General features: G+C 36.5%; 1 protein-coding gene across 1 annotated transcript in view; it reads left to right on the top strand.

The window, feature by feature from the left end:
• The window catches only part of CACNA1D (calcium voltage-gated channel subunit alpha1 D), a 198,348-nt gene that overhangs the window by 135,011 nt on the left and 45,640 nt on the right, over positions 1-17,697 (top strand). Inside the window, exons 27-32 of the mRNA XM_035894713.1 lie at positions 229-393; positions 1,121-1,322; positions 2,495-2,653; positions 4,012-4,122; positions 9,675-9,758; positions 10,088-10,171. Coding sequence (XP_035750606.1) covers positions 229-393; positions 1,121-1,322; positions 2,495-2,653; positions 4,012-4,122; positions 9,675-9,758; positions 10,088-10,171 — 805 coding nt within the window. The remainder of the gene's footprint in view (positions 1-228; positions 394-1,120; positions 1,323-2,494; positions 2,654-4,011; positions 4,123-9,674; positions 9,759-10,087; positions 10,172-17,697) is intronic.

The raw sequence follows: 17,697 nt of genomic DNA, 5'->3' as shown, positions 1-17,697 counted from the left end.
TGATATAAAAATGACACATTATATTTTGAATAATTTAAACTGTCACAGATATGGGTGGGCATGTGTCAGGCCATTTAGGTTTGTGTAAATTGGAATTATCATTTTAAATACACCAGAAAACACAGGTTAGCAAGGAAATAAAACAAGCTTAGGGAGGGAGTAAAATGAACTGTTTTGAATAGAGCATTGAGTAACTCTGAAGCTAATTTTATACTTTACTAATGACAGTTTGTTTCTTTCCCACAGAGGGATATACATCGTTTATAAAGATGGAGATGTTGATAATCCAATGGTCAAAGAGAGGGTCTGGCAAAATAGTGATTTCAACTTTGATAACGTTCTGTCTGCTATGATGGCCCTTTTTACAGTATCCACTTTTGAAGGCTGGCCAGCGTGAGTGAACTCTGTTTCCACAGCATTGCTAAGACAGTTACATTTTCCAGAATGGTTCTTTATCATTTACCAGGCATTTTTGGGCAACAAAGCAGTCTTAAGTGATGGTGTAAAATCTTATTAATGAAGAAAGGAAAAAAACCTACTGTCCTTCTGAATCTGTGCACTTTTCCTGTAGTTCTTCGTTCACCTGTATCTATAAAGGGCAAACTTTTTAAATATTGTTTGGTTCCTAATCTTTCAGCTACTTTTGCTATAATGAGCCATTCTTTAGCTCCAATGGAAGTAATCCTTTTAGATGTTTATCCATCGATACCCTTTAATACTTACATGAAAATTTTAGGGCTTTGGGTAGAACTTTTACTACAAAACCAGGCAATAGTACATTGCATAGAGAGGACCAGGAAGAGCAAACTACCACTCACTATTTCCCCAAATGAGAAAAGCCTTAGAGGATAACTTTGAGGGGTGGGGGTGGGGGTGTGTGTGGAATAAAAATATAAAATACGATCATCTGCTTGTTACCTTGATTCTTTTGGTAAGAAACACATAACATTGTGTGGTGTGATTTTTCTGGTTTTGATACGCTTGTAAGCACTGTCAGTAACTAGAAAAAAGATAACAGTAAAGAGCAGACCATTTCTGAAATCCGTTCCCTGGGTCTACATATTTTACTATCTCTTGTCATTTTAATGCTAATAAAGATAAAATTTTGTTTGTTTTCCAGGCTGCTATACAAAGCTATTGATTCAAATGGCGAGAATGTGGGTCCTGTATACAACTATAGAGTGGAGATCTCCATTTTTTTCATCATCTATATCATCATTATTGCTTTCTTTATGATGAACATATTTGTTGGTTTTGTGATTGTTACATTCCAAGAACAGGGAGAACAAGAGTACAAGAACTGTGAGCTGGACAAAAATCAGGTTAAAATAAACAATGAACTCCTAACTTCTGAAATTATTCTTTTTTATTTATGCATGAAGAGCTTCCTTTCTGCTTTGGGTCAGAAGAGGGCACTACACACAAATCTTAGTTAAAAAAAAAATTTAATTAGTACATACTATCAACTGGTATTCGGGTCATTGTATGTTCCTCTTTCTGTAAGTTCACCATATCAGTCTTTTTGTTGTGAAAGGTGTTACATTAAGCTTGTTAGCTTCTTAGTGTCTCACTTGTTGGTGTTACATTAAGAATACAGCACTTGCCAGCTTATCCACAGGCAGATGTAGGTTTTACCATAAGAAGAAGAAAACAAATTTTGTGTTCTTAATAGTCTGAAAGTGTTAAAAATGTTCTACTCTCTCCCCCCCTCTCCCCCCCCCCCCCCGTTTATTTAGAAATTCACAGGGGATATTCAGATTAAAATAAAAAAAAAAATCTGTCCCCTCTTACTGTGTAATCCTCTGACTGAGAAACTCATGACCAGTCATGATTTTTCAGGTACTCTTGTCCAACTGTGACACGCTTCATTCAAACACAGTTAAGCATGAAACTGTGCATTTTGTCCCCATCTGTGAGCTTGTATAAGCACTCTTCAAAAGGCAAGTGGAAGACCCAGCCTACATGAAGATTTCAAGCACTGATAGAGTAGGAGATGAATCCATAATGTTCCTACATATCTGACATGATTTTCCTGGGCAATTTAACCGAACTGTTAGGAATAACTCTTTCTCAGTATTTGTTTTGCTGATTCTAGCATTTTATGCTCTGCAGTTACATTGGTGGTTGAAAACTACTTTGGTAAAGACAAAGCATAACTTACGGATGAATGAATAGTCCTGCTACATGTACATATATATAGTCTGTGGTATACTACTGTATACTACTACACTGTATAAAGATGAAACACTTCAGAAGTTCTTTGGATGTGGCTGAGTAATATATGTGATTAGGTGCAGTTCTAAATAACCAAGTGAGGATTGGTAAGATACTTGAGAACTTTGTTAACACTTAATACACACACTCACCCATATCAGGTAGATAGACTGCCTGTTTTTAAGACTTATAATTAATAATTTGCACTTATTAATTATATTATCTAGTTGATTAACTGTTAGGTATAGTCTGACAATTTTTTATGTATTTGCTTTTACAGCGTCAGTGTGTAGAATATGCCTTGAAGGCACGTCCTCTTCGTAGATATATTCCAAAAAATCCTTACCAGTACAAGTTCTGGTATGTGGTGAATTCTACTGGATTTGAATACATCATGTTTGTCCTCATCATGCTGAACACACTGTGCTTGGCTATGCAGGTAGGAAAACCAAAAGTTCTTTTGAAGCTGTTGGCATAAATTGCGGGGAAGGAATGGGTGATAATGCCTTTCATTTATGGCAACCTGTATTTTTTAATGAAGTGGAATTTAAAAAACCCCATCCCTGATCATAGTACTCTTCTGTGATATGTTCTAATCTGTTCATCAGTTCTCTGAAGTAAAATTTTGAAGTTTAAAGTTAAAAAGTTTAAAACGGCTTGATGTTGATAAAGGTCTTCCTAACCTAATCAAGCTCTTTGAGCTTTTTTTTTATACCTGCAGTGTAATTTAATTTATATTGCATGTGTGTTTCTAAAATAATCCATGTGCAAGAAAATCTGAAGAGAACATAAAAGTCTAATTTTGTTAGTGAATATTTGTCTCAACCCCTTTGATTCTTTTATCTAATATATTCTTTTGTGCAGTGCATTACTTCACACCTGTGTAGTTTCTGTACTTGTTCTGTGTTCATTTTGTATACGTACTACCCTATACTTGGTTGGATTGGGCTGTGGGTGATCTTTAAAGGTCCCTTCCAACCCAGACTATTCTGTGCTATTTCTATCCTCTGTGTTTATATCTTCTTTAGAAGTTTAAAACCTTAATATGTGGAGCAGCTCTAGTTTTGTGTGATAATGCAAGCCTCACACAAACATGTTTTCATATATTAGCTGCATATCTGTATATACCTGTGTGTATTTTTTGTATGTATGGGGCTTTTTGTGTGTATATATTTTTTATTATTTTTATTATTCTAATTTTCTTACATTATGTATGCAGTTCTTCACCAGCTACTTCTCTTATCTACTTCTCCAAGTTGTCTCTTTCTTTTCCCTAGGACTTCAGATTTTGATAAGAAAAAGAATGGTTCAAATTCAGTTTACAAACTATTCTACTTTTTTCAGTCAACTTGTATGCACCGTATCCTCTTAAAAATAGCACTCCTACACAATATATGTTATTCTGTGACTAGCATACTGCAGACTTTCTAGACAGGTGTGACACAAGGTTATGCAATTTTAAAACCTAACATATAAAACTTGGGAAATTGCTGTTGTCTAATACTCCTTTTCTGAGGGAAAAGTTTTCTTCTCAAATCCGTCTCTCTGGAGATTCCCTTAGGCTGTAGAGAAATGACAGTTTTGTTCCACTTAGTGCCTAAACAGAATAGGTTTAAACAACTCCATTCTTGACCAGAGATATTCAACTAGTCTTGTATGTTTATAGCTGTGCATCATAAATACTACTAGAAAATAGTTTCCCGTGCTGCATTTTTGGCAACTTTGCCTTAGGCTGCCTTACTTTCACTTAATATTTTAAGTCTCTGCATTTAAAAATATTATATTTTTCATTCACAGCACTACGGACAGTCTAAGCTCTTTAATGATGCAATGGACATAATGAATATGGTTTTCACAGGAGTGTTCACTGTTGAAATGGTTTTGAAGCTGATTGCATTCAAACCCAAGGTAAGTTTTAGATATGATTTAATTAGGTCATCACCACAGGAATTAAGTGTAACGTAAGTTTTACACTAGCTGTATATTATTCAAAGAACAAAAAGAACCCATGTTTCCCACGTTTATCTATCAGTGAAATCTTAATAGAAATGCTAATCTGATAATGTGTACATATGTAACTCCAGGAAATGAAATGCAAATACCAGAAAAAATTTTACAAGGTGGTTGATGAGATCTGGAGTATTTTGAAGTAATGAAAATGTCCCTTTGTAAATCAGTTACAGAGTATTACCACTTCTCCTGTTCATGGTACAACATACATAACTTTACACAAAGCTAATCTCCAGTAAAGACCTGTATGTTATGTTATATTTCCTATTCTAAAATGCTAAATTATTTCTTTGCTTTATAAAATATAGCCAAGTGCTACAAACATACACATAATTTGCATATTCAATAGCTTTTTTAGATGTTTATATTTTCAGTTATACATACACACTGTTTGGTAGAGGGCCCCACAGTAAACAGTTGATGCATTGCCTTAAAGGGACACTGTCAAAATGAATAATGCAGACAGATTTTCAAAAGCAGATTTACAAGGGAAAACGATAACGATAATTACTAATTGAAAAAAAAAGATGAAAATCAGACTGTGACAGTTAATGCAGTCTTTTTGTTTAGTTCTCATACCCCATTTATGACAGTGAAAAAGTTAATAATGGAAAACTAAACTAAATTTTGTTTTCAGTGCAGTGAAATCAATATTTATTCTGGGCTTTATATCTATATAAGTAAGTAAAGCATGGTCACTCATTATATATGAAATTTGGAAAAAGCCCGTCATGCCATTTGATGTTTACTGATCTCACCATCTAAGGGCTGGTATTTCTCATTTTCCATTGCCCTTCTTTTAAAGTAATCAGGATATCTGCATCTGTAATTGGCTGTGAACTGTGCCCTTTCTTGGTGTTAAGTAGAGAACTGGATGATTGTAGGCTGTGTGGGCAGTCTTACTCTTGCTTTAAACAAGCTAGCTCTGATACTTAGAGCAACATAATCATGGCTGCCCAGAGCTCAGCATGCAGTAGACGTATGACTACTTTCCAGCTTTTCAGGGCTATTTATTCAGCTTCCATTTAGTCATGAGCTTGGCTGTGGAGCCTGAGCTACTTGATTTAAAGCTAGCTTGTATTTGCCTGCAGAGGTAAACAAATTATGCATCACTGGAGGTCTGGTGTTGAGATGTGAAGTGTGGAGTTCTGGGTGAATGCTTACCCACTCTCCCGTAGTCTCACTCTGCACTGTCCAGTCCATTGTACATTTCTAACGAATTTATTTGTATTTTCGTGTCACCTATCTTATTTAAATGCTAAGGATTTCACATTAAAAATAACACACTATGAGGCCCCAGAGGTGATAGCTCAGATATGTGGACCACAGTGTCGTGAGTATGCTGATCGTGTTTCCTGATCTGTATTTCCTGTTCTATATCCTTGTTACACCCTGAAGTTTCAGAAGACTTTGCTGCATTTTATCATCTGCTCTTTGAAAGAAGATTGTGAATCCTTATATGGTTCTCCATGCACTTGTGACTGTAGTCAGAAATAGCAGCTAATGCAAAATATAGTGGTCTGATCATGAGTGTATAAATCACAGTGCTTCATTTGTATTATGGACTTCCTACTCGTTATCAAATGCAATGTCTTAATGCTGGTCTCTAAGACTTTGTACAGTTTGAGTTTTAACTGTTGCAACGTGCTTTCTATCTGATCGGATGCTTTTGCTGTGAGAGGTCCCTGGATCTGAACCCTGAGAGTTTGAAGGGCAGAGACTGTCAGTGAGAGGTCCTCATTTCCTGAATTTCATTCCCCTATGGATGCAGAACACCTTGAAGTTATTAATTAGCAGAACAAGGTTAAAAAGCCATGATATTAGTCAGACTTCTGGCAGAGATTAATTAGCAGGAAGGGAAGGGACTTAAATATCTTTAAGGTTGTTGCTGTTATTCTTTGAAGGTTGTAACTTTTTTATTTGTCAGACACTCTTTATCAAAACACCTATTGGCAACATATATCACACAGTTCATTAATAAATGCAAATCAGATAGCAGTCTTAAGCAGAATGTGAATGTCTTTTTGTAATCTAAATTTAAAACTACATACATGCTTAAAACAACAATGAATTGCTTTAACTCATACTAAGATTTAATAATAATAGGAACAATCTGAAAGCCAACTTAATGTTTTGCTGTAGGGGCCATGAGGAAAGACTGATCCATTTCCTCTCTGTTTATGTCACTGGTGGGTTTCTTAGTCTAGTCTGACAGAATGGACAGTTTTATTTATTCATTTTGTGCATTTTAAAAATTATTTCAAAGATGCTTGGAGCATCAAATAAAACCCCGGTTACCCACTCTGTAAAAATAAGAATACATAAAAACATGTTAGTTTTTATCTTATCTGCTTGACAGTGTCCCCTTAATACGTTGACAAAAATCCTGTGAAAACTGTGATCTTTTGGTTTTGCTGGTCACACAAACTTAAGGTTACTATAAATTACTGATACCTTTACTATGATACTGTGGTACCAAGGTACTGCAGACTGCCTTCCAGCTCTGAAATATATAAAACTTGGATAAGTGGTAGATATTAAAGGTGATGCTGAGTGTCTGGCACACTTCTTGACTGGGAGATTGAAACACACAGTACTTTGCAGAATGAGCCCCCAAACTTTTCAACGGAGTACTAAAAGGACTAAAATATTTATGTGGTAGATCTATAGAAACGTATTTCGGTGTTAATTCTCTATGCCTCATATTCCCCAGGATTTGTGATTTTTGAACAAATTTTTCATAATGTAAGTTAAAAGAGCAGGCAATTTTTTTTTCACATTGTTCTTCACATTTGCTAAAATCTGTTACTTAACAAGGTTTAGTACAGTACAAAACAAAATACAGCTATGAAATCTAAAATAATACATCAACACATACTGTATGTACAGCTTCATGATAGCTAGCTGTTACTTAAACTTGTAATGATTTTCCATGTCATTTTACATCAGATTTTTGTAAGAAAAAAGGAAAGATGGCTAGTAAGTGAATTGATCTTGGGTCATTGCAGTGGTGAAAACAACTTATTTGCATGATGTTTATTTGCTGTGACTTGTCCATTCCTCCCTTTTCCAAAACCATCTTTATTTTCTCTTAGTTTTTTGTTTATTTGTATGCTTTTGCTTTACATATTACTTTGAACAATATTTGTCTATACTGATGGAAAAGGTTTCATAAAATAAATAAATGTGTAAAGTATTTTAGCTGTATTGAACCAAAATGTGGATTTGTTATTTCAGTGCCTTATATTGTAGCATGTCTAGTAAAGTCATTTTTTCTATAGCTGAAATGAACCTTTATTTGGAGGACCCTTTTTGGTTCCCATTGCTGTAGAGGAAGATGGATAGCACAGCTCAGGATTGTGCTGATTATCTGTTTGCTGTTTGCCAATAGTCTCTTATTTTATGTATATATATAAAAATATCAATATTTTAAAATCAAGAAAGATACTACTCTTAGAAATAAGGAATATGAATGATCAGGAAGGATATTATGGAGTAGCTTCCCTTCTATAGCTGGCAGCTGCTAACCTCTTCAGGATGATAAATTTCAGTATCGTTGAGGTGGTTGAGCATGATGTTTAGTAGAAACTTTGGGAATGGCTTGTTCCTGTCAAGTGTAATGAGTAAGGAAGGAGTGATAGGGAATTGTGCAGGAGCTCTCAGAAATGGATGCATTTGTTTAGGAGGCCAAATCCATGAACATTGGCTTTTGCCCCAAGACTGGAATTGATGATGAATCCCAAAGAACCAAAGCCTGTGGCACAAAGGGCTGTAGTGATAATCATACTCTGATCTACTTTCCTCTTACAGCCCCTTCCCCAAATGAGGGAATGATTATAGTGATTTGTCTTTTAAAAGAGCTAAAAGAGAGTAGCATTAGAAACATGATGAGGCTTTCCTGACTCTGCTCAGCGCTTACTCACAGAATATGCTGCAGAGCTGTTGTCACCTGTAGCAGCTCTCTTGTAGTCTCCAAGAGCAAATTTCCCCATCAAATTAGCTTTTTTTCAAATCGTAACACACTCAAGTGTAACCTTTAAACTGTGACGTTACTAGAAATTCTAACAGTTTAAAATCTTGAGAAAAATATTGTCCAGTTCAAAAAAAATTTGTAGCTGATTTTGCTTTTCTGTGCTAATAACACATGTAACAACTTAAAATACTCAGCTGAAACATTATCTTATAGTAAACAGTATAGTGTAAGTAGCTAGAAGGTTAAACTAGCACACTTGGCATTTTAAACTTTTTGCTAAATCAATTTTTTAGAGCTTCAATAGTGGCTGACAATTTAGTGTTTTTAAATTAATTACCAGGAAAGCAGAATGCACATGTACAGAATGTACATTTCAGCCTTTGTAATGTAATGCACATTCCTTAATCATGGTTGACTGACAACTTAATATATCTGAATGACAAAAAGGGCAAGTTCAGTAATTTTTGCAGTTCTGAATTTCTGTAATAATTAGGCAAAATCCACATATTGCAGAAAACCTACATATCTTGTCTACATAGAGTTTCCTTCAACAAAGTAATACATCTTGATTTGTTCCCAGAGACAGATTGATCCTGGAACCTACCTCGAGGTTTCTTCTGAAATACCTTTTTGCTCAAACATGCAGTTTTGGTGGCAATAGACAGCACTTTATAACCATTTGCAGCAGTGTGCCAGTAACATACACATAGGGAATATATTTAAAACCATAGGATGTCAGAAGGGTGATTAAGCAATTTATGAAAATGAATTTTCAGACATTGGACTGGCTGCACTGAAAGCATAAGAAATGGTTCAGGTTGCTCTGGTTCCTAGCACTGACTTCACTGGTTACAGAATCAGGCCCTGACTGCAAGTATAGCGTGAGTTCTTATATTTAACCTAGTTTATGAATAGAAGATGAAGTCAGTTCTCTAATATTTATGCACAGTTCCGCATTAATAATTGTGCGTGATTAACCAGTGATGAGCTCTGACCCTTTGAATATTTTTACCAGTCACTGAGATAGGAGTATCATAAATGTTAAGGAGGTTTCTGTTGGCTTGGTCGTGTAGAAATATTATCAAAGGGGTTTTGTCATGCTTGTTAGGGTATATATGTTAGACTTTTTCAGCCTTGCTAGAAGTCCAAAACCAGTTTTGGATGAAGGCTTGCTTGCCGACACTGTGCTTATATGATGGCGTATTATGCATGTGTACTGCGCGTGTGTGTGTGTGCGTGTGTGTGTCTGTGTGTGTGTCTGTACATGTATATATATAAAGTATATATATACACACACATGCACATATATGTTGCTTTTCCTTCAGTAGGCAATATTGTTTGTTTTTGTTTTGTTTTCTCATTAGACCACAGGTTTTGTTTAACTAATTTCTGTTTATGCAAAACTAAACAGAAGTATGCAAATATTTGACATTTCATGTGTAATCACAAACGTTTGCACCCTGCCTGCTCTGTTCAGGGCTATTTTAGTGATGCCTGGAATACGTTTGACTCCCTCATCGTTATTGGCAGCATAGTAGACGTCGTTCTCAGTGAAGCTGATGTGAGTATACCCCAGCTTACTTTCCCCAGTCCCTACTTCTCTTTCTCTGTCTCCCCACTATTTCCATCATCTGGACAAGTCACAGATTTTGATCTGATGTTTCTAAAGTTTGAGTACAGACCAGTCATAGGTCAATTATGTTGATTTGGGAAATAAATAGCCTTTTTTTTCTACCAATTTTTTTTAGCTATGAAAGGGAAAGATTAGACTGTATAGTGGTACATCAGAGAAGCCTAGAGTGTTTCTGTGTTATAACACTGTCCTTTTCTTCTCTTTTTCTGTTTGTGTTTTTCTCTTGCTCTCTTTCTGCTGAATGCTTGTCCTAACAGCACTATTTCACTGATGCATGGAACACTTTTGATGCCTTAATTGTTGTTGGTAGCGTCGTTGATATTGCTATAACAGAAGTTAATGTAAGTAGCAACTGTTCATGCACTAAAAAGTAATTGCTGTCATCAAGAAATACAGAAAATGTAAACTTTATTACCCAAATCCTCTTTTAGAAAAGTATGTTTTATCCTGAAATCAAAGACCAAAACATTGATATAGATGTTTGTACAAACTGTTATTATAAATCTATATACCCGTATAGTTGCACATGCACACAGCACAGTGAGACAATGAGAATTATATTTTTCTATATATGTACAGAAAATATTTAAAATGTTTTATGTATGAAAAAGGAATTAAGGCTCTGTTAATATTTTATTTGAAGCCCAGTGATTTTTTTAGGTAGCTTGACCAAGATAATTCAAGATTCTGTAAGTTGTTTCTGTGGCTCAGTTTAACAAATAATATTTTTTTTTTTTTTTTTTTCCTGGGGGTGGTTTGGGTTTTAGAACAATGTTAACATTCGTATTTCATAAGGTAGCAGAAGAAGGGGACATAAAGTAAGGCTTTCCACGTTGTGGAAAATAGAATGTTGGGGGTTTTTTCCTATTCCTTTTGCTTTTCCCATCCTGCAGTAAATGTTTTGAAATTTGAATTACTCTTAAAGTACTTGGAAAATTCTATCTTTTCACCAAAATTTTGACTGATGGACATTACACATATAGGTGTCTGGACAACCGAAAGATCCCTTTCCAATAAAAAAATAGGGAAAAACTGATTTTTGCCTGTTTTCTATCCTGGTTGTTAGCTTTAACAAGGAACGCTGTTTCGCAAAAATGCTAAATGAAACCGCAAAATACATACTGGTTCTGTAGCAGATATGCAAGTGCTTCCCATACTTACACGTTTCTGTGTTCAACTAGTCAAAATAAAACTTCAGAGGAAATTGCCTCTTCCCTCTAATGCTTCTTGAGACCTGAAGAAGGGAGACTGAAGAAGGTGGGACTTGGATCCAGCCCAGCCACTGAAAATGCTCAGGGAGAGCGCAGGCTCAGTAGGTGAGGTTTAGCGTGTTCCACCTGCTGCAGCTCTTACCCGGTTATCACTCTCAGAACTAAGTCATACAGAAATAGCCATGATGCAGGAGACCCCAAACATTCACTTATTTTTCCTGGGTCAAAGAACAGATTAGTTAGAGAAAGCTGCAGGTATAAATAGTTGCTTGGTATTCTTTGAAGATATTTAGCTTGCATATTTTTCTGCAGCAGTCACAGGTTATGAGCTGGTTAATAACATTCCTTTTCTCTTAAATTTGTTCTAGAAAGCTACTTGCCAGACATCTTTTTTTTTCCCCAGTGGAAATGGTTTCTTTTCAGTAGGGATATTTAATATGCATCATCTTTCAAAATACTTCTAAATTTGAATAAATACTCTCCAGTGGTGAATATTTAACTTGCAATACCTCTATCATATTTTGGGGAAGCAAATCCGTCCTGTGGCTGTCATTGCCATTTAATTAAAACAGATTTTCAGAGAAACACATTTTAAAATTTATTTTCCAAAGTGGTTCATGTCAGGAGCCCAGTTCTTAGGATCACATTCCTCCAGTCAATAGCGGAAGCGATACCTTTTACTCCATTTAGACAGTACCTTGATTTTGGATCTGTGAATACCATGATGATAAAGTTGCCCAGGAACATGAAATAGGAATTGTATTTGACAAAACTGTGATCTGTTCCAGGCATTGCAAGATGAGGAAAAAAAAAAAAGCAAATGCATAATTCTCAAGTAACATCTGTCTGGAAGACAGTTTTTGGCTTTCAGTGCATTGTTCAGATCAGCAGACCACCTACGAGGAGCTGGGATTTCTCAGGCTGGTTTTGCTTGAGGCCGTGGTTTGATGAGGATTTCTTTTGGCATCACTGTGAGCTCAAGCAGCATCACTCACAGCCCTTCTTAACCCCATAGCTATGTGAGCTGGGCTTCCACAAAAGTGTGAGCGTTTCAAGTTGGTTGGATGAGGTGCTAAGCACGAAGTATTGGCAAAAGTGTGGGCTGTGGTAGGGCAGAAATGAGTGGATAAGGCTGCTGTAAAAGGAAATACTTCTTACACTGTGCCCATACAGGTCTCACTTCAGAGCACATCAGCACTTTTCAACCAAATATAGAAAACAAATATATTCTTTTAGTTTTTTTTTTTTAAGATGGCAGAATATCTTCAAGCATACACAGAGTTTATTAGCCCTCATTAAAGACTTCAAATTACTTTATGAAGCTGCAAGTTCTACACTGCCATCTCAAAGAGTAAATACAATCAAAACCATTTCAAGGGTGATTCACCTTAAAATTCCTTCCTGATTTTAAGTTAAACTATGAGAATCTCACGACTGACCGCATTACTGGAGAGAACAATGGAGGAGTGGTGTGATAACGTGGGAGCAGAAGGACCTTAGCCTGACCCTTAGATTTTGGACTGATTTTGCTCAGTTCTCAGTGGGCAATGGATCTTTCTGTCTGTCAGACGAAGGAACTTGAGCTGGCAGGGAGGGTCAGTCAGCACAGAGCTGTACTGTCCCATTGAGACATTTCTCAAAGTATAATTACAGTCCACGGAGCAGATTTTTAAAAGCTGCCTCTAATTGGTTGGTTGGTTTTGTTTTCCAGAAAAGTTTGGATTTAGACTTTCAGCTCAAGTATTTACAGTTTACCCACTATTTCCATTCACAGTAGTGCTAGTGTAGATGAACGTAATATCTGAGGAGCATAAAAAGACCAATCATTTAGAATAGCTTTCCCTAATAACTGCAAAATATGTGATTACGAAGAGATTGAAAAATAGCTCAAATATCCTTCTGTGACCCTAGAAGATGACCCTGTATTTGACCCTGTATTTAACACTGTGTAGAGAGTGTTAGTTTGACAGCATTACTTGCAACTGATCACTGCTGAGCTTTCAGCTGAGAAGAACGTTGTCATTTTAGTAATTCACACAGCTGTCTTGAAATTATTCTGGAGATCAAGTAGTGATCTTCAGGGAAAGTACACAGCACAGTCAAGAACTGGCACTGTCATTTCTCAGCTTTTCATGCCACACTCACTAGAGAAACAAGGCTCATCTTTGATGTCTTCTAGTACTGCACAGCAGACTGTTTGTGTACTAAGTATTGTCTGTTTCTGGTCTTTCCCACTGTTTTGTGCTTTGTTTGTGCAAGTCATTAATGTATTACAGTTCAGTATATTTCTGGGCTTGATTTCCCACTTTCAGCATGAAACAGTGAATACTGCAGAGTGTCTAGGGATATTTCTTATATTTTTATTACTTTTATTGTTTTGGTACTACTGAATTCTTCCTACTTCATTAGTTTTGTGTAAATTTCTATAATCCAAATTATGTATTTTAGAATCTTTTTCTTAATATTTTTTCCATATTCTGAATTGTGCCATTCCACCTGTACTTTTTATCTAATACTGACCGTGATCCTGGGAAATCTACAGCTCTGCTAAGATGCTAACAAGGCTTTGTTTTCAATGGGTTTTGAAGCATGATTGAAATGGCACCTGTGAAAATTCCCACTACAGAAACTTCTTAAACTGAGGAAACTCAGCCTTGTTTGAGGGGTGATCTGAAATTGCTAGCACTAATGTAAAATCAGATCTTGTTGCAGTTGTGACTGCAAATATGGCCATCTTAACTGATCAATGTTAAAGACGACTTGAAAGAATGTGAATACCTAAAACAACCTACTCAAGATAAACTAAATATTCATATAGGTTTGCATATATAATTGCCTCATGCTGTGGAAACAACTCAGCATCATTCTGATAGCCTAGCTGTGTACATTTATACTGATTCCAAAGGCCAGCAAGTTCTTCTTGTATGTAACATGACCCAGCTTTTTTGAGAGTGGGTTGGACTTTCTAGTTACATATCACCTTGATTTCAGTATTAGATTCTGGAAATTAAATGTCATCTCTTTATTTTGTTGTTCCTTTACTTATTTTTAAATATTTTATAATAACGTATATGGTGCCCTGAGGCTGATTCTTCTGATCCAGTAACCTCCCATTCACATATAATCAGGAAATTACTGTGTTATATTTTTCATGCCCATGAAAATCAGTGTTTAATGTGTTCAGCAATTTACAGGACTGCTCAGTATCCTCAGTGACTGGCTCAGTGACCAGCTCAAGAAATGAACCACCTCAGAGCAACATATATTTTGGCAATACACTATTTTCTATGATTGATTTTTTTTTTTTAATTTACTCTGTCATTTAATATCCCTTCCTTTAACCAGTTCTTTTTTATGAACCTAATTGGTTTTCATGTTCATTTTATTTTTAGAAATTGTTAGAGGCAAGTATATATAAGTAAATATGTCTATGGTATAGCAATAAAATAATTAAAAACACTACTAAAACCTATGCAAATACTTTGGTTGTTGTAACCTTTTATTTCTAAAAAGTTTCACATGACACGCAAGATCTTGTGTGGTCATAAAAATGGTTCCTTTTCAATTAAAAAAGCAGAGTAGTGATTGTGAGACACAAGATATAGTCAGTCCATTCTGGGAGAAGCACATATATAACTTAAGACAATGAGAGAGAAATAAATTGGAAATAAATTCTAAATAAATTGGGAATAAATTCTGAATAAATGAGTATGTTCTTAAATGGAAATAACAGACAAGCTTCAGTCTGGCCTGACTATATAGAAATTATCTTTTTCAGCTCAGAAACCATTTGGATGACCAGCACTGGATGACTTAGAGGCATGATCACATTGTTACAGTAGTAGTTATGAAGGTTTTAATTCACATTTTTTGTTTAAGTTTCTTTTACCATTCATGTACTGCCAAAATGTCGAGAAAATAATGGAGAGTTCACTTTCCTCTTCTTTTCTGAAAATGTTTAATGGGACTAATTTTATGCTTGAAGTCAAGTAAAATTCAAGTTCCTTGCTGAAATAGGGCTTAAAGGAACAGCATTGATACCTTCCTTGTGAGCCCCTCAGGCAAACCTATTTGTCTTGTATAATCACTGTAAACACGTGAGGCTTATTCAATGCTTACATGACTGTAACAACTAACAGTGGTTGGTAGCAATGTCATAGATCAAAAAAGTCTCTCACAAACCCAGAATTGGATATTCGGCCATTTGGCAAGACGGAGCACCGTTATTGCCATTTCAGGGCTATGCAGTGCGTGATGCTGACTTGCAAACAGTGGGATGCTCTTTTTGTTTGCTAGACTGCTAGTGGAGTGTGTGCTGGGGGGGCTGGTGATTGTTTTTGTATGGCTGCCCACTTACCTGGTGGGACAGCTGATCTCGCTTGTGTGGAGGAGTGGATTAAAAGCCTTGTATCTACCTCCTGTAAGAGATTCCGGATTCCAGTTTTGAACAGAAGCACTGCAATTCAGTTTGAATCCCACTTTATGCATCAGTATCATATGTTAGAACTTATGTTTTGTTGCTAGTAATTGATATTTTTGAATACTGTTAATGCATTTTGTAGACTTTTGCAAATGTATCTCTTCAGGCTTAAGGATAGGTCAGAAAAATACATTCTCACATGGCTTTGCTTTCATTAGTATGAAGTATTATTGCAGTATGAAATCTATACTGTGTTGCAATATTTAATTTGGAAATAGAAGTACATTTCTGAGCTGCTTGCATAAAGGTGTTAATACTAATAATTTAGTTACTTTATTGCACAACAATATTAGTTATCATAATGCCCTATGCCATCAGCATAGTGCCATCAGCTAGTTTTAAATACATCTTTTACAAGGGAAAAGATACTTTTTTTATCTATGCTGGGGTTCTTAAAAATTAATTCAAAATCTTTACTAAATTATGTATATGGGCATTTGGTTCATGTTGAACAGGGAATATAGAGAGCACTGTGTCGTGCTTTAACCCCAGCTGGCAGCTCAGCCCCATGCAGCTGCTTGCTCATTCCACCCCCAGTGGGATGGGAGAGAGAATCAGAAGAGTAAAAATGAGAAAACCTGTGGGTTGAGATAAAGACAGCTTAACAGGGAAAGTAAAAGCTGCGTGCACAAGCAAAGCAAAACAAGGAATTAATTTGCTACGTCCCATTAGCGGGCAGGTGTTCAGCCATCCCCTGGAAAGCAGGGCTCCATCATGCATAACAGTTACTTGGGAAGACAAATGCCATTGCTCCGAATGTTCCCCCTTCCTCCTCCTTCCCCCAGTTTATATGCTGAGCATGATGTCATAAGGTGTGGGATGTCAGTTGGGGTCAGCTGTCCCAGCTGTGCCCCCTCCCAGCTCCTTGTGCCCCCCCAGCTGCTCGCTGGTGGGGTGGGGTGAGGAGAAGCAAAGGCCTTGGCTCTGTGTCAGCCCTGCTCAGCAGCAACAAAACCATCCCTGGGTTATCAATGCTGTTTCCAGCACAAATCCAAAACACAGCCCCATGCCAGCCTCTATCCCAGCCAAAAGCAGCACACACTGATATCAAAGACCGTGAAGAAAATTACCTGCTAGCACATTTGAATTCCAATAATTATTCTCTGAACAAATCACATATGTATATACATACACGCATACACTACACATTTCTGAAGATATTTTGGCAACCTGAATGCTTTCCTATATACATTATTGTCATCATATGTATTTGTCATTTGGATGTTTCCTTCTATATTTGTAATCACAATTACATCATCACTATGTGTTCATTTGGTTTGGCATACTCTCATACCCTTTGACACAATATGTAAAAAGAAGTGTTTGACCAACACCATATACTAATACCCACTGGTTCTCACCATGTTTGTTTTCTTAAACACAGAGCTACAGTTTGCTTCCAATGCATGGTGCAATCTGTTTCACACTGTTCACAGTTTTGACATTGAAGATTTTTTTCAGTTAGGATGTTTATTTGGAACTTTTGTTGCAATGTGAAGAGTGTAAGGAGGAGTTACTGTTTAGGAAATGTGCTCAATTTTTCGTAAGAGGCAATAAATACTTGACCAAAATTGGTAGCAGGTTGCAAACATCTTAATTGGAGAGGCAGAAATTTGGGTTGATCATTGGTTAATCTTTTTGAGGGCTGGGATTGTTTGGGGAAGAAAGCCGCTGTGTTGAACTTCAATTAAGAAAAAAAAAATCATGTTACTGCCTATTTGAAGTATTTAAGGATTGGCTTAAAATTCATAGTTATAAAGTGCTTTGCTGAACTAGGCTCTCGGTGTAACTGGCACATGGGCTGACAGAAAAGGTAGAATAATTAAGGCAGTCTCTGTCCTCATTTACCTCATGGCAGTGCATCTGCTAGCCAAGCAGTGAAAGCAGAAGCTGTTCATTTATTCTAGCTGTGTCCATTACCAGACTTGTGGCAGTGATCCCAGAAAGCTCATCTGCCATCTTAGGAATCACATAGTCCCATGGGGGACAAAAACTCACGATAATGACCAGCCATTCCCCAAGGATCTGGGACGCAGGTTGTGTTGGAATGATTGGTGGAAGGTGAGGGGGAAAAGGAGGTTGTCAGTAGATTGACTGGCCATAGGAAGTATTTTTATTTGCATTCTTGTCAGCAACTATTGTCCAAAGAGACACTCTCTGCTCAATCTGCCCCCTC

This window comes from Egretta garzetta, unplaced genomic scaffold (genome assembly GCF_000687185.1).
Source record: "Egretta garzetta isolate BGI_Z169 unplaced genomic scaffold, ASM68718v1 scaffold215, whole genome shotgun sequence".
NCBI lineage: Eukaryota > Metazoa > Chordata > Aves > Pelecaniformes > Ardeidae > Egretta > Egretta garzetta.
This window is presented reverse-complemented; position numbering and strand designations above follow the sequence as displayed.